General features: G+C 42.6%; 1 protein-coding gene across 1 annotated transcript; it reads right to left on the reverse strand.

Moving 5' to 3' along the window:
• Window positions 1-123: 123 nt before the first annotated feature.
• Window positions 124-18,662, reverse strand: chrna1 (cholinergic receptor, nicotinic, alpha 1 (muscle)). Its single transcript, XM_061745104.1, has 10 exons — window positions 18,451-18,662; window positions 12,585-12,727; window positions 11,575-11,619; window positions 11,375-11,484; window positions 11,090-11,285; window positions 9,823-10,060; window positions 3,710-3,933; window positions 3,495-3,609; window positions 2,466-2,590; window positions 124-1,269 (listed from the first exon to the last, which is right to left on the reverse strand). The coding sequence occupies exons 1-10, from the start codon at window positions 18,503-18,505 to the stop codon at window positions 1,126-1,128; spliced, it is 1,395 nt and encodes a 464-aa protein (XP_061601088.1). The 5' UTR covers window positions 18,506-18,662; the 3' UTR covers window positions 124-1,125.
• Window positions 18,663-22,415: the final 3,753 nt, after the last annotated feature.

Here is a 22,415-nt window from a genome sequence, read left to right on the forward strand (position 1 = left end):
AAACTTGAGATGATACTTCCACTTCTACAGGAGTATTTTTAAACTCTAGTATCTATACTTCTACCTGAGTAATGAATGTGAATACTGAAGACACCTCTGCTCAATAGTCAGTTCCTCATGTTTTCCTTTTAATTATGATGTGGTTGAATAGAAAGAATTTCTTCTTTATAAGGTCGGGTTTAGGAGCTATTTATGAAAAAAGCAAAACAAAAGAAATTCATTGACGCGTCAAAAGATCCAAATAAACAAATGGTATGGTGATTTGGCTTTTACTTCTTCTTTTCCACATCTAGGTACACAACTCCTAATAAAAAAAACAGTATATGATGTTACTGATACATTAAAATACAATATTTCTGCATAAATACACTTAAATGTGTGGTCTTGTTTGAAGAGAGTCACAATCCCAAAATAAATCAAGTTGCATTTAGCTTGTTGAAACACAGGCAGCAACAGCACAGCTGTGACACTTCTGTTCTCTCCACGTTTAGAATGCAGTCAAGGCTGCGCATTCAGCAAATGACCTTTTCCTTGACAAGTATCTGATGCTCAGTAGTTGAAGCAACAAATACAAGTTTGAGGTTCTCAATATTAACGCTTTCCAACTCCCCACATTCACCGGCAGCTCTGCCTGCAACAGACCTCGTTTTCTGGGGATTTTATCATTAAACCTCACAACCTTCACATGAACACTGAAGTAGAAAAACACTTTCACCCCTAAACATATCTTTAAAAGTCAAATGAATGTCAGGCAAAAACAATCAATCAAACTTCCAGGTAGGAAAGATTTGCCTGCACTTAAAATGAGCAGATCAAACAATCAATGAAACTGCTCCTCAATGAATAAAAGTGGAAAAAAAGGAAAATAAATCTAGCGTTTGTATCAGTGTTACATTCATAGCGCCATCTGGTGTGTGACAATAGTCACAACTATTGAAAGATGGAAATAAAATGTGTTACTGATGAAAATGCCATCAAGTTTGACCCATTTAGATGGAGAGGCTGATGATGAGACTGATGTTACACAAGAGTTCTGGCACAGCAGGGGAATAAAAGACACACCAGTCCGCAGATAAACCCCCTACTGGGGCATCTCCACCTCCACCTCAGTACACGTGTCCTCCTTTAGGAGTCAGACCCATATTTCAAGTTGAGCTCAATCAGTCTCCCAGCAAAGACGGCGGTTGTCCCGATGAGGCACACGCCCATGAACACGCACAGGAGGATGTGATCTAAAACCATGGCGACGAACTTCCACTCTTCTGCAGCCTGGAAGAGAAGACATGAGGCAAAACTTTGGTCCTAGGGTATCAGCTTCTCTGAAGAAGACACTTTATCAGCACAGAAACACTGTCACTGTTCAAGTTACTCTGAAGACAGCAAAGCATTTCCCTGAAAGTTCCCTGAGTTTAGAGGTTTGCAATGATCATGATGACCTTTGATCTTTGATCTTTGGTTTGGCTTGCAGGAAATGACACGTGGAATATTTCACTAATACGACGCAGAGCCATTATACAATCTGATACATTTGACTGTAACACTTGTGTTTGGGCCTGTCAAATCCGGCTTGTCGTCATTTTCAAGGCACACAAACTATGATTTTTCTTTTTTCAGGTCAATTATTTACAACAATGAGCTTGCAGTATCCGAGTCAGAGGCTGAGAAATAAAGGTTTTAGTGACATTTCTGAGGCAACCCTGAGGATGAAGGATGGTGTGTTAAATGATGCAAAGGTTTCAAAGCCATAATTGGATTAAAATAAATAAAAACAGCTTAATCAGTGTGGCAAAGTGGTAAAACGCTTTGGAAGGAGCTGATGATAAAATGAGGAGTGTAGCACCCTATAATGTAATAATTTCCTGAAAATGTAATAACGCCTGAAAATGTAATAAAATTTGCACTTAACTCAATCGAAAATGTAATAAAACCCAATAATGTAATAATTTCCCCAATAATGTAATAAAATATCCTGACGGATATTGTAATAACATTTTTACCGATAATGTAATACCTTATTACATTATTGGGAATTTATTACATGGTACTCAAAGTCTGCAATTTAACCCAATAGTCATTCTGGTGTTTCAAATCCAGTGTATATAACATTCTTAGATACTTAACACACAAAATGTAGAACTCTGGACTGAAAATGAACATATATATTACATTATTTGTCAAGTATGACATTATCAGTTTTGGAAAAAAAAAGAAAAAAGACCCACCTGAAAATGTAATAAATTCCCAATAATGTAATAAGATATTACATTATCGGTAAAAATGTTATTACAATATCAGTTATTACATTATTGGTGAAGTTATTACATTATTGGATTTTATAACATTTTCGATTGAGTTAAGTTCAAATTTTATTACATTTTCAGGCGTTATTAGATTTTCAGGAAATTATTACATTATAGGGTGCTACAAGGAGAGCTGCTATGACGGACATTCAAATGTTTTCTTACGTTGTTGGATTCCTCTTCTGATTTCATGGTCTCAGCGATGTACTTCACTCCTTCGATGGCACTGCGGACGTCAGGGTTTTTAATGATGGGAGACTGGTAGGTGACACTGGTGGGCGTGGGGTTCCCTGTAGATGACACAGCAAGCTTACTAGATCTGCAGTCATGAATTTACGGTGTTCAACGGATTCAATACGTGTGAAACAAATATGCCTGACTTGTCACCCAGCAGACCCGCTGTTCGTCTTATGCTCAGTACTCGAGTTGAAGGGGGATGAGGGGGGATGGCATCCCCCCTGAAATAAAAACGGTCAAAATCATCCCCCCTGTAAAACTGCCATCCCCCTTTCCATCCCTTATGTCATTTCATCAATGAATGTGGTTTTACTGCTATTTCAACATTTAGAGTCATCACCAGAAAAATAACACCAGAAAAATAACTTATTTAACAATTTTCACCTGTTTCAAGTAAATTTTCACTTGAAATAAGTAGGGAAATCTGCCGATGGGACAAGATTTATCTTCTCATTACAAGCAATAAAATCTTGTTCCACATGCAGATTTTTCTACTTATTTTATGTGAAAATCTACTTGAAACAGGTGAAAATTGTTGTTTTTTCCAGTGATGAGTCTTGTTTTAAGTGTCATGAGATTTTTTTACTAAAATGAGACATTTTCACAAGACAAATATTCTTGTTAAGATTTTGAGTTTTTGCAGTGATCCCTTTTACTTGAAGGACAGAGTCATATTGATAAGTTCAGAAAAGTGTTTTTTATATTTGTGTTTTGATGTATTTGATGTAAGCCCAGTGGATATTTAAAGCTTACAGAAGGCTGCATTTAACTGCTGCTATGTCATTCCTGCAGTATTTCTGCAGGTGTTTTGGTCACTGCTATTATTTGTAAAATATTATATTATTTGTAATCAGCACAAATTATCTGTCCCCATATGATAAAATCCACCACCCCCCTGATTGTTTTTTACAACTCGAGTACTGCTTATGCTACAGTGTTTAGTTGGACGTGTCTTGCCTGAGATGTCGGAGATGTCCATGTCAGTAGGGAAAAGTCTCTTCTGCCGGACCTCCTGGCTGGGGCGCTTCATTGTTGAGAAAAACATCATGTTGGGAATGGTTTCAATGAAGACCTGACAAGTGAGAGGAAAAGTGATTTTATGAGTGATTTAAAAAAAAAGAAAAAAAAGGGCCACATTTCTTCATTCATAGTGTTAAAAACAGCGTCTGAACCTTGCGGACCCACGCAGGCATGGTGTGTGTGCTGGGCGAGCGGTGGTGCGTGTTGATGACGATGACGGTGATGATGATGGAGGCGATGACGAACACCATGGTGAAGAGCATGTATTTCCCTATGAGAGGAACGGCGCTGGACGTGGAGGGGATCAGCTCCACAATGACCAGCAGGAAGACAGTCAGAGACAGCAGGACGGAGATGGAGAGAGTCATCTTTTCACCTGGAAGGATAAGTTAGGAGAGAAAAAAAAAAACCCTGTACGTGACTTTCATTTCCCTAAAATGTGTCCTCATGCAGGGTGTTGCCTCTGATTCAAAGACAAACAGAAATGTATTTATTGCTTTTTCAAGGATGTATTTACGCAGCAGGATCACACCACACACACATATGTACGGAAGAGTATTAGGGCCAGGCAAGAGAAAAAAAATTTGAGAGTGGAAGATTTTTTTTTTTATTGTGCACTTCGAGAAAAAAGACGAAATGTCGATAAAAAAGTTGAAATGTCGAGATTGTTGAAATACAATTTCGAGAAAAAAGTAGAAATTTCGTGAATAAAGTCGAAATTTCGCCTTTTTTCTCAACATTTAGATTTTTTTTCGACATTTCGGCTTTTTTCTTAACATTTCGACTTTATTCACGAAATTTCAACTTTTTTCTCAACATTTCGACTTTATTCACAAAATTTTGACTTTTTTCTCGAGATTTCGACTTTTTTCTCGAAATTATACTTCAATAATATTCTCGACATTTCGACTTTTTTCTCGACATTTAGACTATTTCTTAAAATTTCGACCTTTTTCTCAACATTTCCACTTTATTCACGAAATTTTGACTTTTTTCTCAACATTTCGACTTTATTCACAAAATTTTGACTTTTTTCTCGAGATTTCGACTTTTTTCTCGAAATTATACTTCAATAATATTCTCGACATTTCGACTTTTTTCTCGACATTTAGACTATTTCTTAAAATTTCGACTTTTTTCTCAACATTTCCACTTTATTCACGAAATTTTGACTTTTTTCTCAACATTTCGACTTTTCTAAACATTTCAACTTTTTTCTCAACATTTTGACTTTTTTCTCAACATTTTGACTTTTTTCTCGACATTTCAACTTTTTTCTCGACATTTCAACTTTTTTCTTCAAGTGCATAATGAAAAGAAAATCTTCCTCCTCTAAAATATTATTTTTATTTTTCTCCTGCCTGGCCCTAATACTCTTCCGTACATATGTGATCCAGGCCAGAAAGCTAAAAAAACACTCAGCTCCATCAGCACCAACAGTTGCAACGCCAGCGTTAACGCTTTCGACAGCTTGGCCGAAGGACGGGGGCGAAAAGAGGCCATTGGGATCCCCTTTATACCATGGTGGTCTGTGCATATTAAAAAAACCCTTGTAACACCTGCCAATGTAATAATGCCCACAAACGTAATAAACCACAAACGTTATAAAAATATGCAGCTTTTAATGTAATAATCCTGCAAATGTAATACATTTCCCACAAACGTAATAGTCGCTGCCTACTACAAACGTAACACGCGATTTCCCACAAATGTAATAACTATTACGTTTGTAGAGATTTATTACGTTTGTGGGGAAGTGAAAATCTTCAACTTTCAATGTTGTAATAACTTCCCACAAATGTAATAATGCAATGAATAATGGTTGTTGGTATGTATATATATGTTACGGTTAATATAGAAAAACGGTTATTTTGCAAACTAGCCGGTGAATGTGTAAATTATAATAAAACCCATCCGCACTCTCGCAGCCTGCCCTGCATAATTAATGCTGTGGATGTGTCAGACCCCACACTTTTTCGGGGAGTGTAACGTTAGGCCATTCAACTGAACTGTAGGCTATTCTGTAGTAACTGGACTCTATCTACCAAATGAATTACGTTTGCTTAGTTTGTTCTGGTTTAATCAATTTGTGCAAAAATGGAGGAGGAGGAGAGACCTCATCTCATCATGCGCTTCGGGTTTGCGCGATTCGGGTTTAGGAGCTTCACCTTCCATGAGAGAGACGCAACAACTGTTTGTCTGTTTTGGAGGTGGCAAAGAGAAGAATAGATATTTCCTCACAAAGACTGTTACACTGGATATTTGCGAGTACATTACCCAGACCTATGGTGTGCCCAAATTCAGAGCGCACAAAGCACACAGAGCGCACAGAGCAGAGAGCGCTTTGCCACCTCGGTGGCAAAGCTGTATTCTGGGGTGCCAATGACGTGATCTGTAGTTTGCATTATTCGTTTTGGAATACTCAATTTAGATATATAGGGATTTGGACTCAGAATAATGGCTATAATTGCCACGGCATGCCGGAGCATCAAGACTGGAGAGATGATTAAAAATGATGTCCGAGCTGTCATGTTAGTATATGTCCAAAATAACACAGAAAAGCTTGTCGGATTACGCTTTAAGTTGTCATCCATCCATTCAATACACGTAACTGACATTGATGTACTCCTCCACCTGAGGCAGGACTTCTCCACCCACCCGGAGAAGGCATGCCACCCTTTTCCGATGGAGAACCATGGCCTCGGTCTTGGAGGTGCTGATTCTCATCCCTGCCGCGTCGCACTCGGCCGCAAACCGCCCCAGCACATGCTGGAGGTCCCGGTCTGATGAAGCCAACAGGACAACATCATCCGCAAAAAGCAGAGATGAAATCTTGTGGTTCCCAAACCGGATCCCCTCCGGCCCCTGGCTGCACCTAGAAATCCTGTCCATAAAAATTATGAACAGGACCGGTGACAAAGGGCAGCCCTGCCGGAGTCCAACATGCACCGGGAACAAGTCTGATCTACTGCCGGCAATGAGAACCAGACTCCTACTCCGATCATACAGAGACCGGACAGCCCTTAATAGAGGGCCCCGGACTCCATACTCACTGACCCCCCACAGAATGGCACGAGGGACACGGTCAAATGCCTTCTCCAGATCCACAAAACACATGTAGACTGGTTGGGCAAATTCCCATGAACCCTCGAGCACCCTGCGGAGGGTATAGAGCTGGTCCAGTGTTCCACGACCGGGACGAAAACCACATTGTTCCTCCTGAATCCGAGGTTTGACTATCGGACGTAATCTCCTTTCCAGTACCCTGGCGTAGACTTTCCCCGGGAGGCTGAGAAGTGTGATCCCCCTATAGTTGGAAAACACTCTCCGGTCCCCCTTTTTAAACAGAGGGACCAGGGACCAGGGTTTGCCACTCCAGCGGTACTGTCCCCTTCCTCCATGCAATGTCGCAGAGGCGTGTCAACCAAGACAGCCCTACGACATCCAGAGACTTGAGGTACTCAGGGTGAATCTCATCCACCCCCGGTGCCACCGAGGAGCTTATGAACCACCTCGGTGACCTCGGCTTGGGTGATGGATGAGCACGCCTCCGAGCCCCAACCCTCTGCTTCCTCAGTGGAAGGCATGTCAGTCGGGTTGAGGAGATCCTCGAAGTATTCCTTCCACCGTCCGACAATGTCCCCAGTCGAGGTAAACAGCTCCCCACCAGCACCGTAAACGGTGCCGGCAGAGTACTGCTTCCCCCTTCTGAGGCGCCGAACGGTCCTCCAGAATTTCCTCGAGGCCGACCGAAAGTCTTCCTCCATGGCCTCCCGAACTCCTCCCAGACCCGGGTTTTTGCCTCCAGGACCGCCCGAGCCGCGGCTCGCTTGGCCTGCCGGTACCCATCTACTGCGTCAGGAGTCCCACCGGCCAACATAGCCCGGTAAGACTCCTTCTTCAGTCTGACGGCATCCTGTACTTCCGGTGTCCACCACCGGGTTCTAGGATTGCCGCCACAACACGGCACCGGAGACCTTGCGTCCACAGCTTCGAGCCGCCGCGACAATGGAGGCAGAGAACATGGTCCACTCGGACTCGATGTCCCCCGCCTCCCCCGGGATCCGAGAGAAACTCTCCCGGAGGTGGGAGTTGAAGATGTCCTTGACAGAGGGCTCGGCCAGACGTTCCCAACAGACCCTCACAATCCGTTTGGGTCTGCCCGGTCTGTCCAACCTCCTCCTCCGCCAGCGCATCCAACTCACCACCAGGTGGTGATCAGTTGACAGCTCAGCCCCTCTCTTCACCCGAGTGTCCAAGACTTGCGGCCGAAGGTCAGATGAAACGACAACAAAGTCGATCATTGACCTCCGGCCTAGGGTGTCCTGGTGCCACGTGCACTGATGGACACCCTTATGCTTGAACATGGTGTTTGTTATGGACAAACTGTGACTAGCACAGAAGTCCAACAACAAAACACCGCTTGGGTTCAGATCGGGGAGGCCGTTCCTCCCAATCACGCCTCTCCAGGTATCACTGTCATTATCCACGTGAGCGTTGAAGTCCCCCAGTAGAACAATGGAGTCCCCAGTTGGAGCACCATCAAGTACTCCTCCCAGGGACCCCAAGAAGGCCGGGTACTCCCCACTGCTGTTCGGCCCGTACGCACAAACAACAGTGAGAGACCTTTTCCCGACCCGAAGGCGCAGGGAAGCGACCCTCTCGTTCACCGGGGTGAACTCCAACACATGGCAGCTGAGCTGGGGGGCTATAACCAAGCCCACACCAGCCCGCCGCCTCTCACCCTGGGCAACTCCAGAGTAGTGGAGGGTCCAGCCCCTTTCAAGGAGCTGGGTTCCAGAGCCCAAGCTATGTGTGGAGGTGAGCCCGATTATCTCTAGTCGGTATCTCTCAACCTCACGCACAAGCTCCGGCTCCTTCCTCCCCAGCGAGGTGACATTCCATGTCCCCACTGTGAGGGTTTTGGTCCAGGGATTGGGTCGTCGAGGCACCCCGCCACGACTGCTACCCAGCCCACATTGCACCGGCCTTTCATGGACCTTCCTGCGGGTGGTGGGCCTACAGGAAGGCGGGCCCACGTCACCGCTTCGGGCTGAGCCCGGCCGGGTCCCACGGGCAAAGACCCGGCCACCAGGCGCTCGCCAGCGAGCCCCAACCCCAGGCCTGGCTCCAGGGCGGGGCCCCGGTGACGCCGATCCGGGCGACGTAACGGTCCTTGATGTATTCCTCCTCATGATTGGCGTTTGTGAACTCCTAAACCCGCTCCTAAACCCGAATCGCGCAAACCCGAAGCGCATGATGAGATGAGGTCTCTCCTCCTCCTCCATTTTTGCACAAATTGATTAAACCAAAACAAACTAAGCAAACGTAATTCATTTGGTAGATAGAGTCCAGTTACTACAGAATAGCCTACAGTTCAGTTGAATGGCCTAACGTTACACTCCCCGAAAAAGTGTGGGGTCTGACACATCCACAGCATTAATTATGCAGGGCAGGCTGCGAGAGTGCGGATGGGTTTTATTATAATTTACACATTCACCGGCTAGTTTGCAAAATAACCGTTTTTCTACATTAACCGTAACATATATATACATACCAACAACCATTATTCATTGCATTATTACATTTTTGGGAAGTTATTACAACATTGAAAGTTGAAGATTTTCACTTTACGTTTGTAGTAGGCAGCGACTATTACGTTTGTGGGAAATGTATTACATTTGCAGGATTATTACATTAAAAGCTGCATATTTTTATTACGTTTGTGGTTTATTACGTTTGTGGGCATTATTACATTGGCAGGTGTTACAACCCTTCAAGTGGAGATGAGGTTAAAGTTCAGGTTAACTTTATTAATACCCGTAGGTAGATTTGTTTTGCAGTAGAAGGCATCTCACGATGAGGTGGCCTTTTCCGTCTTATCGAGGGTGCTTCTATATTAGCTGTGGATCCCTCACACCTCACACCTAAGTTCATGAGTGATGTTGCATTCTGATTGGCCACATGTCTGGAGGCTTGACCTGCTTAAGCTCACGATGTTGCAGTTTAGGTAGTACTGTGTTAAACCACAGCTTCAATCACTGGCTCAATGATCCTGCAAACACGCCAACATTTCACATCAAGAAGTCAAATGAAAGTTTTTTTGCTTAAAATAAGACAATGTGACTATAAATTTAGGAATATTAGGCTTATTTTGAAAGGGGCTGTTTTTACAGTTCAGAATCTGCTCTGTCTCTCGTATTTACAGCCTTCCATCATGTTCAGGCTGTTTCTGATGTTCTTAGACCCGGCTAGATGTACGCACCAGAATCAGTAGGGAGGTAGAAGACCAGTCCTGTGAGAAAAGAGAACAGCATGCAGGGAATGATGACATTGACGATGAAGTAGAGCGGCAGCCGCAGCATGAGGAAGTGGTAGGTGATGTCCAGGTACGGGGTGTCGGCACAGCAGGTGTAGTAAACCCAGTGTTTCCAGCTCCGGTAGTCCTTCAGCACCCATTCACCAGACTCCATGAAGTTACTGAGGTCGGGCCGGTCACTGTCCTGAAACACACAAGGATCCCGGCTCTCAAACATATACGCTCAATCCCAATACACCCCCTACTTTCTACCACTAGCCCTCCCTCACTATCACTACCCCTAAAAAAGAAGGGACAGATTTTAGGGCCCTTGAAATCTTCCCAGGGGCTTGTCCCAATACTCCCACTACTCCTACTTTCAGCACCACCACTAAAATCAGAAAGCTGAGAGCCAAAAGCTGTTTTAATTTCAGCTGTAGTGCTGTTAATATGCCACTTTATTAAGTTTTAATATTTTTTCAGGCGTAAAAGTAACCGTTAAGATCCCCAACCTGGACTCAGTTTATCCAAATAACGCCTGTTAAGAAATTTGACCCAATGTTTTCGGAGATGAGAAGAGCCGCCGGCTCGGAGCAGCAGCAGCCGGAGTACAGACGTGATCGTGCTGCGCCGTCGTCCCGGGGAGAAACCTGCAGCTCTGTGGAGAATTACCGCTGGCTGAAATAAATCATTTAGGAAGATAAATGTTGGTTTAATAGATGAAATCTAACAGTTGTAGCTACGCCTGTTAAGAAATTTGCTCCGAAAATTTCAAGATTTCTGCCTGTCTGCCGGCTCCGGAGCTGATTTATGGTTCCGCGTTAAATCGACGCAGAGCCTACGGCGTAGGGTATGGAGTATTTTTATGCAGAAACTAATTCAAAATATTGATTTTATTCACTAAAAAATAAGAAATGTCCGCCACGTTTTTTTTTTTTTTGATTCAGTCCGCAAATGACGACGAAAAGCATTCTTGGAAATTTTTCTGTCCCTAGATTAAACTAGTGAGCATCAGAAATCCCTACATCCGTAGGGACAGATTCATAGCCACTACACTAGTTTTCTTCACTAGCCCTAGGTGGAAAGAGGAATTGGGACACCACTACCCTCACGGGAACACGCGAAATTTAGGAGTAGGGATGAAAACTAGGGGTAGTGATAGTATTGGGACAGGGCCTTAGTCTTCTTTACGTTCAAGTATTCTGCAGAAGAAGGAAAAATGAGAGGCTTTTACTGGGTTGATGACGACCAGCAGTCCATCGTACGTCCAGGTCCCGAGCTTCATGCTGCAGTTCTGCAGGTCGAACGGGAAGTGGAGGACGATGATCTCGCAGTAGCTCTTGAAGATGGCGGGAGGGTTCCAGGTAATCATGCCGGTGTACTCCAACTGGACTTTAGTCTCGTGGATGATGGCAAAGTCGCCGTCGGCGCTGCAGAAAGGACGGAGGAGAGCAGGGAAGATGAGTGGCACAAAGGAAGGGATTTCTCAACATAAAGCTAATAGATCATTTGTGTTTACTTGTTGTAGAGCACCAGGTCGGGTTTCCAGATGTCAGTTGAAGGGATTCGGATCTTTTTAATGCCGCCATAATTATCTGGATTCCACTTCAGGTTCACGTCGACCCATTGCTGAAAGGAAAATAATGTTTTTCATGTACTGACAATTAATGAGCCTGATTTCTGATATTTTTAAGTTTGTTGCTCACGTTTTGCACTAACCTGCTTGAGACGAACGTTACTGGTCACAATCTGGTTGACTTCATCCTGAGAGAAGAAACAAGTCAATCAGAAACATGTCTGTAAATATTTAAGCACAAGTAATCGCTATTAGGTCGTCACCATGACAATTTAAAGTAACCAAGATCAAATATAGAGTTGAGGCTTAAAAGATTATTTGGCAGCATACACACTGTACATCTACACTCGAGGGACGGTTTAGAAACTGGCTAAATATATAGAAACCCGTTTCCTAAACTAGTTTCCCATGACACATCTTTGTGTCATGGGAAAAAAGAATTGTGTCAATTTTCTTTTGTAGTCCAACGATGTGGCTCAGGTTTGGAGTCAGGGGATCATGAAACTAAATAAATACATAAGAAACAAATACAAAATACACGAAAATCAATTACAATCACAAATGTTAAATAATCACATTGTGTGAGACCTATTGAAAATAAACCACATGAATATAATTATATAATTAATATAACATATATATAATTGAAGTTAGTTAGTTTGAACTAGAAGAGGCCGATGTGTTAATCTCAATCAAATAAGGAGAAATACAGTGTTATAAATATCCTAATGATCATGTTAAGACGTTTCATTTCTTACAGTGCTTTTAAGCCATGGCGCTGGACATGTACCGCTCCTAGTTTTGCTGTTTTATCACATTTTTAAAGACATCTACATTTATTTTCCAGTCTCTTTAAGGTCCAGACACAGAAACTCCAGGAACCTGTCTTTTCACAGGGCCAATAATCAGCCAACCGCTTGTCTATCTCTTAATGATGTCATCGCATTTGCAGTCTGTATCTCCTAAAGAAACTGAAAGATGAATAAGCACAAGAAAACAAGGCTAGGGTTGCCTTGGACTTTTGCACAGCACTGTGCAAAGGTGTTCTTGAATATGATCAGTAGTGGAAAAAGCTGTGCTGGGGCAGTTTGAATGTAGACCTTTATAATCAGGTCTGTGAGGACGTGCACGGACCCGGCACGTGCGACCTTACCACACTGATGAGCTGTATGAGCTGCAGCCCCACGGTGACCACGACGGCCTCGCTGAAGTGGTTCACGGGACGGACCACTTTGTTGTAGCCGGTGAACAGGTTCTTCACCAGGTCCGTCTCATCCTCCAAGCAGCATACTGGCCCTGTAGCGGAAAAACATGAGCACACACAAGCATGTGACCAACAATCATGGTTACAATTTTTTTTTGTTACTCAAATTTTGATTGAGTTTTCACATATTTATGGACAAAAACAATACTGAAAACAAATGACATGTAAGAATAACAATAATAACACTAACACAGTCTGGAGATTAAACTGTTCAGTTCACTAGTCCATGTAGCATCTGTTCAGTTGGTGTCATATATACATATACATATACATACATATACATATATATAAACTTTATTTGCAGACACTGGGTCCAGAATACTCCATGTTGTCTCATATAAGCGTTCAATTTTTCCCAAATTTTCATCAAATACATTCTCTTTCATTCTCAGTATAAATGTCATTTTTTCCATGGCATGGATTTCCTTGACAATGTCCAACCTCTGCTCCTGTCTCAGCGCGTTACATTGAGCCAGTTCCTTCTTACGGCTTCCTTGCTTGCTGCAAGTAGCACTTTAGTCAGTTTTTTTTCATTATAACTGTCTCAATCTTCCCGAGATACATCACTGGACAGGTGTTTGGTATTTCATACCCCATAACATTTTTAAGGACTGAGTTAACCAAGTTTTGCCAATACAAACTAATTTTTGTACATTTCCAGAAGATGTGTGTATGATCTTGGTGTTATGAAGTACAGAGTAAGGTTCTTCCAGCAGAACTCTCTCCATATTAAAGAATTTGTTGATGTACATTGTGTCTCACACATATGATACCACTCCTCTTCTTGTATTTGATTTTTTAGCTCTGCTTACCATTTTGCTTTTATATGAAGCGTTGATTCTCTTCTGCTCTCTGTCAAAGCTTGATAAAAAGCAGAAATAGGCCAAGACCCTTTCTGTTTGTATGATTTCATAATAACTCCAATCACACAATTTGTAGATTTGCTTGGTCTTATCTCTTTTGTAAAATAGTCTCTCAACTGCAAATATCTGTAAAAGTCTTTGTTTTCGAGACTGTACTTTTTTTTTTTTTTTTTATATATATTTTTATCCCGGTTTTGTCCCTATTTTATCACCCAGTGCTCCTACCTAACAGTCCTGGGCATTGCCATCCTCTACCAACCCCAGGAGGCCCCGCACTGAGCTCAGGTCTCCTCCTTACCCCGAGGAGTGAGCAGGCCGCTTCTTTTCACCAGACAGGGTGGGGCTTCTCTGGCCGGACGTAGCGCGTGGAAGGATCACGTTATTCCGGCCAGATCCTCCCCACCCCATCTGGAGCCCCGGTTGGCCAGAAGGGGCATGTATAGCCCAGGACTGTGTGCATGTTTTTTTTTGTGAGGGTAGCTCCCATTAGCACCCCAGGGGAACACGGGGAGAACATGCAAACTCCACACAGAAAGATCCTTTTGCCAACCCCACCCAGGGTGTGGGCACCTCGAGACTGTACTTTGTCTTTAGATCCTGAAAGCTTAGAAACTGTCCACCTTGAGATACTGTACTGTCGCACCTTTGTCCCTGTCCCTGGCTTAAACTTTGGGTCATGCACAAACCATCCCAGAGTGCATACATCCCTCTTAATTTCGTATTTTCTTACAGTGTTCCACATTTCAAGTGTAAATGCTACTATTGGGTTCATAGCATGGTAATCATGGTTACATTTTATAGTCGTACTAGAGTCTCATCTTTGAGCCGGGACGTGATGGGGACGTAGAGTTCAACAGGTGCCGTCAGTCTCAAGCTGGCAACCCCTGTAAAATCTGATCGGCCCTGAGGTGAGCAGATTCAACTCACTGTGATTTACACACCAAACACTTCCTCGTCACACAACCAGCAACCTGGAGCAGAAGGACAGGAAAGGTGAGAGCAAAGAGGACGGGAACAGCAGTCGGGTGACCTGCATTCCTTATTGATGAAAAGCCTGAACTGAATGTTTGATGAGACACCTGAGCGCTGCAATCAAATCTGTGAGTCATAGGAGAAGCCGTCTTCCTCACATCTGGCTCACTTTCACCTCTGCTACAGAAGTTAAAAGGTTTTCTAGCAGTTTTAATTCCTGCCTCCACGAACCAGGCGTGTTGCTTCCACCCCTGAAACATTAAAAGGAGTAGGAGCAGTAACAGGAAAGCGTGCTCTTCAGAAAACAAACATACTGGAGCCTCGTGGGTAAAACATACTGAAGTTATTAAATGTTTTAATCTGTAAGCAGTTATTTAACCCCTGACCGATGTACGGAGTAGCTCCTCCGTGCCAGGAGACGTGTCCTGCATCCTGCAGGCGTGACTCAGTCTCAGAAAGGTCAAGGTATTAGTCCGCATCAAGCCAACTAAACCACGCAGGAGATTAGTGGAACTATTGTAATAAAACATGTCCAAGTTCAGACATCAGCACCATTAAGAACCAGATTCAATTCCCACTCAGGCGCTCTTGCGGTTTCTCTATCATTATGTCGGCAAGAATTGTTCCCTGACTTCAAAAGACTGACAGAAGTGATAATTCCAGTCTCGGGTGTGAAAGAAGAGCGAGAGCTCAGCCTCCAGAACAAATTACAGCAGCCGCGCGGAGCCGTCTGTCGGGGGCCAAGAGTGCAACGTCTAATGACAGTTGCTGCTGCAGACGTCCCCCCTGAAGCCAGCAAGCCCCGCGTTCACCCCACCAAGGAGATACGTGGGATTTCACCCTCAAGTCTCATCTTGTTTCAGCACGGTTTATATATTGTGGCTTGTTTACGATTCACTAAATCCGTAAAACTGCACTCATGAAGGCATAACTAGGTTTATTTTCACTTAAATCAAATCAGTAAAATAAAATTATGCTGGCAAAGAAGGCAAAAACACTGTCTTTGTTTGAATCTTGTTGTTTTCTTTGGACGTGTGACCTATTACTGTAAGTGAACCGTTTCAGATGCAATAATATAATTCATGTTTATTTAGCATTAAAAATAGTTTGCCATGATAGAGCGGGCGGAGTCAGTTACCTTCTAACCGGAAGGTCGATCTCCGGCTCTGTCACACGTCCCTGGACGTTTTATTGCAACGGCTGCAACCTGGAGCCCTGTCTTAGTGCTCGGTAGTCGGGTCATCACCCTTGTGACGGATGAATTTGACTTTGCACCCTTTTCTTGCACCTTTGTTAATGTAATCATAGAGAACATGCCGCGTAGCCTTGTTTAATACGACCCGGCAGACAGTTATACGAGCCAAGTCACATCCTTTGCGTGCTATTTTGGGGACTACGTTGGCAAGCTGCTCTGACTAGACCAGGATCTTGTTTCATGCAGCCAGCAAGAGCAAAATGTGTACAAACACAACCATGTACACTCACACACAAACACAGGCTGGTTTGGTTTCCTTTCAGTGCTTCTATCTGGATGTTTCCCAGAGATCGGGGGGAAAGTGGGGTTCTTGCATGAAGTTCTGACTGTCTGTGGTGATCTGTGCCTGTCGCCGGCTACTCGCACGCTGTCTGTTGTCACGCTGGCGTGCTTTGATGTGGCCATAAGCAAAAATAGAGCAACGGTGAGACAGGGGAGACATTTGGAGTTGTCAGTCACTTCTCATTCTTAAGTTTGGATTGTTGTTGAACGGTCCCTGCAAAATGAAGCAGCCTCTTTCCCTTTTCTGCCACTTTGATTTCCAAACCCCAACAAAAAAAGGGCGTTATTGTCTCTCGTTTTCAGGACAGATTTCTGCCAACGGTGCGTTTCCCCAGTGAAAATAAATAAATGTGACAAAAACAACCTTAAAACGTGCAGGATGTGGGAGCGATGGTTAAATCAACTTTACTTAACAACTTTCACATGTTTTTTACATCCTGAAGGCAGAAAAAAAAGCAAGGTGTAAGAATGTAACCACAAAAAATGGAGGTAACTTATCCAGTTGTCTGTGCTGCAGCGTCTACATTATCAAGATTAAGAGGCAATGCATTCTGGGAAAAAAGGCTTTTTTCTTTTCTTGCATTATTACAACTTTTGACAGGTTGTTCGTATTTCTGGTTAATTAAGCAATAAAAGTTTTGTTTACTACGCGGTGAAATGATGCGACATGGGAAAAATAAAATTTAGCAGCGTGAGAGTGGTCGTTGTGCTGTTTATGTTTATCTGTAGAGTTGTGGGTTGTCTCCTGTAAACAAATTTACTTTTTAAGTTAAACTCAGCTGATAAACCGCGTGGCTATTGTGGTGGATGATAAAACTAAGTAAATTAATCGGTTCACTCCTTCACAAATTTTTCATCAGTAACTTTGTTTGCTGTAGCTTGTAAAAGCAAATGTTATTCCACAGATTATTAGTTGATATTTCCTTTAATGTCTACACAAAAATGTAAAAGTTTAGAAACACAGGTGAAATACACTATATGGCATCTCTACAGGTATAACTTTAATACTTTAATGCAGCATGACCTTCGTCACTGTAAATGTCAGTCTCGTTCTGAATCATCTATGAAAGAAAAGCAATCTATCCCATATCCTGTTATATTGCCCATCCTTCCTACTAAAGATCAAAGTCAAAATATTTTTGATCATTCTGTTAAAAGTTTGAGCTATTTCTTTACAAAGGCTGCACAGAAAACAGTTGGACGACTTTCTGGTTAAAACCCTGGTGGACGATTCCCAGCTGTCGCCATGTGGACGGCAGGAAACACCTGGGTTAGGACATCAGTGCATGAAAGAACACTTTCAAAATCCAATCAAAGTGTATGAAAACTTTTCATAACGCGTTCACATGGTTGATCCACTGGACTTCAATGATTGAGTTAATCTTCAACTAACGTGCGATGGATCAGGAGAGGACGACTGCTATTCCCCGCTTATGCCCTTTCTGCCTGATTTGATCTACAGTTAATCCTAAAATATGTTCTCTGTGATTGTGCCAAATGTTTAATGTCCCACGTCAGTGGCCCTGGTGAGTCGCTGCGTTGTTTGAGCTGCAGGTTTCACCTCATCATCAGACTGTTGTGTCAGTGTCCCTGGACAAAGAAACTAAACCATAAGGCCTCAGTGATGAATATAAATCACTCTTGAAGAGCAGATTTGATACCGTAAACTCCTTAAACACTAAGGAATTAAATAATATTTATTGTGATTAGCTAACTTTAGGTTATCTGAAGGACAAATATTTACCTTTTATCAGTGGTAAAGTAGTGTTTTACACAAGAAAGCAGCATAAAGGACTATTTCTCCTCCAGGTATATATACACACAACAATTATAGTTTACATAGACATCTCTGAAATAATACCACCTCTCATTAGACTATTCAATACGATTACAGTTATCCCCTTATTTGTCAGGTCGTCATGGGGAATATTTGAAGTCGCTGAGGCCTGACTAATGGCAGGGTTCAAGTTTTCCTCTCTGGATAAACATGTTCTTTATGAAAAATTACAAATGTTTGTGCATGTTGACATCCTGACATTAAATAAATCATACTGACATTGCACCGACGTCAACCTTGGTTTCAGAAAGGTGCTTTCTGACCATGATTCAGTCATTTGTGAGATCAGAATCAAGACAATCAAATCCCTTGCTTTTAAAATCACACATGCCATCCTTGTAGGGGGGGGGGGAAACAAACAACTAAACAACGAACATTGCTGGGAGTTTCTCTTCTAAATAGTTGGAATGGCAGATAATCAATTCAGACTTTAAGAAACAACAATCCGGCATCTCTTGCGTTGAGTTTCCAGGATCTCCTCGGTCACCGTGATCCCCGACACTCGATCGATGGTGTGTAGCTTCTCTCACGGAGAGCAGGACTTACCAGAATAAACAAAGAGAAGTCCTGCCAGCAGGATCTGGACTTTAGGAAGGTTCATATCTCTTTCAGCCCTCAAATCCACAGCATCCGCTCAATAACGTCCTGTTTACCAGTTAGCTGGTCACGGTGGAACCTTTGCCAGAGTTTACGCACAAGCGTCCGTGCGCTGAGGCTGCAGCAGGCGCTTCAGAGTCAGGTCAGTGGTGGGAAAGCAGATCTGCCAGTATGTGAATCCTGAGCTCTTGTCTCTCATGGCAAACGCCAAAACACCTCCCCCACTCAACAGCATCCCAAACTCTCAGCACACTTCAGGGAGACAGCTGGGAGTTGTGTGTATGAGTGTGTGTTTGTGTTGAGTATACACAAGTCAACAGACTTATTATATTTCATACTCATGAATGGCAGGCTGTTCTTTGGGGAACGACTCCAACGTATCAGCTTTATCGGTGGGACAGAGACGTGGAGAACAGCAATCTGACGCTTTAAGACCCTTTGGGGGACAACATAAGGTAGAGGTGGGGGCAGACGGGGGGACAGCTGAGACCGGTCACTGGTGAAATGAGAAGCATGCCCACACATCCCGCTACCTTGTAATATGCACGCACACATGGCAGCTTGAGAAGGCATAACAGGAAACTCACTGGGGGCGGGGGGGGCGTCATATTCAATATCTGACCAGTTAAAAATCTGGTAAACGTATCAGAGTTCAAAAGTTCTCCTCGGTTCTGCCCCGGCCGCGAGCCTTGATGTAAACAACTACCAAAAATAGCTGTATATCTATATCTATATTTACATTGATACTAGCGGTGGGACGATACGGGTAACTCACGATTCAATACTGTGGCGATAGGTGGCCCACGATAATATCACGATACACGATATCTACGATATTCGATTTCATCAACGATATATCACGATATATGTGACTGAAAAAGAAAAAATACCCATAAAAAGGAAAACGTCTGTAGTTATGCATTTATTCAATGCCAAAACTTCATACAATGTACAAAGAAAGTGCATTTGTATAGAGCCTCACTGCCTCCTAGGCTTGTAAATGTAAACACTGTACTGCTGGACAAATTGAAGTGGTTGAACAATAGTGTGGTGACAACAGTGTAAATCCATTATGTGTGTTGTAATAAAATATCAATATTTGCCGTCAGTTTATCGATTATTTATTGCGACAAAGTGCGCAACAATATATTGCAATATCGATTTTTTCCCCCACCACTAATAGATACATATTCTATATATAAGTATATGTTATACATGTTTCCGGCACACGCACACGCGTATATGCACATACATTTTTATTCTATTCTTTACATTTCTTTTCTATTCATATAAATTCTATTTATCTTTTATATGGCTGTTGGTTTTTGGGGTGTTTTATTTCTCCTTTCTTGGTTCTTGTATACGACCGTGCTGAGTGAGTGAGATGGAGATGTCAATTTCCCCGAGGGAGCCTCCCAAAGGGATTAATAAAGTCGTCTGAATCTGAATCTGATAACTGTTCTGTCTCCTACGGATGTACAGATTTGATGTTAATGTTGGATATCAGGACTGATATTGTCTTTAAAAAGCAGGGTTGACTCTCTGATGATGGGGTACACCCAAGAGACCATTTTATCCACCTCACTTCTACATGCATGATGCACACGACCACACATGTCAGTCAGCCCTGCATGGGGCAGCAAAGGCAAGGACAAGTATGTTAACCCCTTGAAATGTACTTGCTTGCTGCATTAATTTATCATAAAATGTGAATTGATCTGCCACTAAGTCAGAAACACGATAACACACAAACAATTATTCCTCCTGCCGTTACTGAATAGAGACATTTCTTAGTGCTGCTGGGAAAAGTGAACCAGTTAATTCCATGGGGTCCATATTCTTTTATTCTTGCCTCTTTCTTTGAATAAACAATCAAATAAATCAGTACATCCATTTCTATGGTACAGTTTGTTTTAGAGAGACAGGAAAGGCAGGTCTTTGTGGTGGACTGCCGACCTGTCCAGGGTCTATCCCTGTCTTTCGCCTGTAGTGAGGTGGGGGAGGCTCCGGCAGACCCCCGTGACCCTGCAAAGGGTTAAGCAAGAATAGAAAAGGAATGAATGAACACGGTAGCTTGGTGGTTAGCACCTGTGTGGAGTTTGCATGTTCTCCCCGTGCTTGCATGGGTTTCCTCCGGGTACTCCGGTTTCCTCCCACAGTCCAAAAACATGCATATTAGGTTAATTGGTGATTCTAAATTGCCCGTAGGTGTGAGTGTGCATGGTTGTGTGTATCTATGTGGCCTTGCGATGGACTGGCGACCTGTCCAGGGTGTAACCCCGGCCTCTCACCTGAAAATAGCTCGGATAGGCTCCAGTGAACCCCCGTGACCCTGCAAAGGATGAAGCGGATATAGATAGTGGATGGATGGATGGATGGAATGAATGAAATGTCTACCCTGATGCCTTATTTGTCTTCCACACATCAGTGGTATTTAATATATGTGGGGTATTGATTGATATTGGGACTCAGGTAGGTGTTTACTGTCTACATTACAGAAGTACCTCGTTCCAGTGTTTAGGTGTTGAGATCTACAGCTGATCGGTGCCCAAGGAACTGCCGAGTTTCCAGCGATCGTCTGTTTTCGAATATCCTGTTTCAGATGTTGTCAAGTTGACGAGGTCGGAAACGACCACTGACACTTGGTCAACACTTGGTCAACGCCATAGACTGTAACCAACAATGGAAGAACCACCAGGTCATGTGACTGAAGAGCCTCTTGAAGCCTCTTTTTCTTCATACTGAGCGCAGCAATGTTGGAATGGAAGTTTACAGGAATCCAACCACCTGTCAAAGACCGCTTGGGCTTCCAGCTCCTTCAGCTGATCCCTGACGAAAATAGCCATGGAGTTACCGGCAGATGCTTACAGCGTAACATGCTGTTTCACATCTTGACTTGATGATTCATTCTGATTGCATTTAGCCGATGCAAACTGCACGTTGCTTTGGTAAGCTTGGTGAGCATGGCAGTTACAAATGAGGACGCAATAGTGGGTTGCTTTTGGCTGAGCCGAGGGTCAGTCAACCATATAAGAAATAAATGCTTTATATGTATATTCTCTTGATTTGGTACAACAAATTCTTCCTCCTTGGAGTTGTCGTGGGTGTGAAATCTGGCTATGGAGACAAAAAACAAACAAACAAACAAACAAACAAAAAAGGATTTTATTTTTTTAACCAGGCTGAAAATATGTTTGATTCTGCTGGAAAATTGAACATTTTCACATGGGAGTCAGAGGAGATTGAGTCGCTTTTTGAGCCAACCCCCAGAAGTCAGTTGGTGAACAGTTTTTGTTACTTCCTACTTGCTTCTTTTTCTTAAAAAAGCCTTTTTTATTTCATAAATAAAAATGGGGTACAAAACATTATGGATAAAATGCATACTGTTATTTGAAATGTATTATTGATATTTATTTTATTCTAAAACAATTAACTTCATTGTATTCAGCATGTAGATGAACCCACACTTTTTTTCTTTTACTTTTTACTGTAAATACAAATACATAAGAAACTGTACCTTTGTTGATGTCTCTCTAAGGATAAATGTTAAGCTTTACAGTGTTATTAAAAAGGTGAAATGTGTACACACATAAGTTTGGTAAAGTAAAGTAAAATAAGCATGCATTGATATGTAATGTACCACAACTTGAGTAAGTGCTGGGAAGGTTTGAAAATAGAGCTTGAAAGTACTCAGAAGAACGAGTTCTTGAGATTGACCAGAACAATTTAAATGAACAAAGCCTATTTAAAGCTTATTAATAATTTTGGATTACCAATTTGGAACAAGTAACAGTTTTAAGGCAACTCTTTATACTGATCCCCCTTTTCTTATTTGCTTTTCAGAATTTTAAGATCTTGTCTTATATATAATATGCAGGAAAATAGTAATGAAAAAGAATTTGATGAATGTTGTA

The sequence above is a fragment of the Cololabis saira genome, chromosome 17 (assembly GCF_033807715.1).
Source record: "Cololabis saira isolate AMF1-May2022 chromosome 17, fColSai1.1, whole genome shotgun sequence".
In the NCBI taxonomy this organism is placed as follows: Eukaryota; Metazoa; Chordata; class Actinopteri; order Beloniformes; family Belonidae; genus Cololabis; species Cololabis saira.

Bases quoted from the DNA above. Each gene is read 5' to 3' on its own strand.
- chrna1 (XM_061745104.1), bottom strand. From the start codon at position 18,505: ATGAACCTTCCTAAAGTCCAGATCCTGCTGGCAGGACTTCTCTTTGTT. The intron at 10,061-11,089 runs GTAAAAGCCTCT...TGTGTGTTTCAG, and splicing joins TGCTGGTCGTCATCAACCCA to GACAGTGACCGGCCCGACCT. The intron at 1,270-2,465 runs GTAAGAAAACAT...CTTCTCTTCCAG, and splicing joins CAGAAGAGGAATCCAACAAC to GCTGCAGAAGAGTGGAAGTT.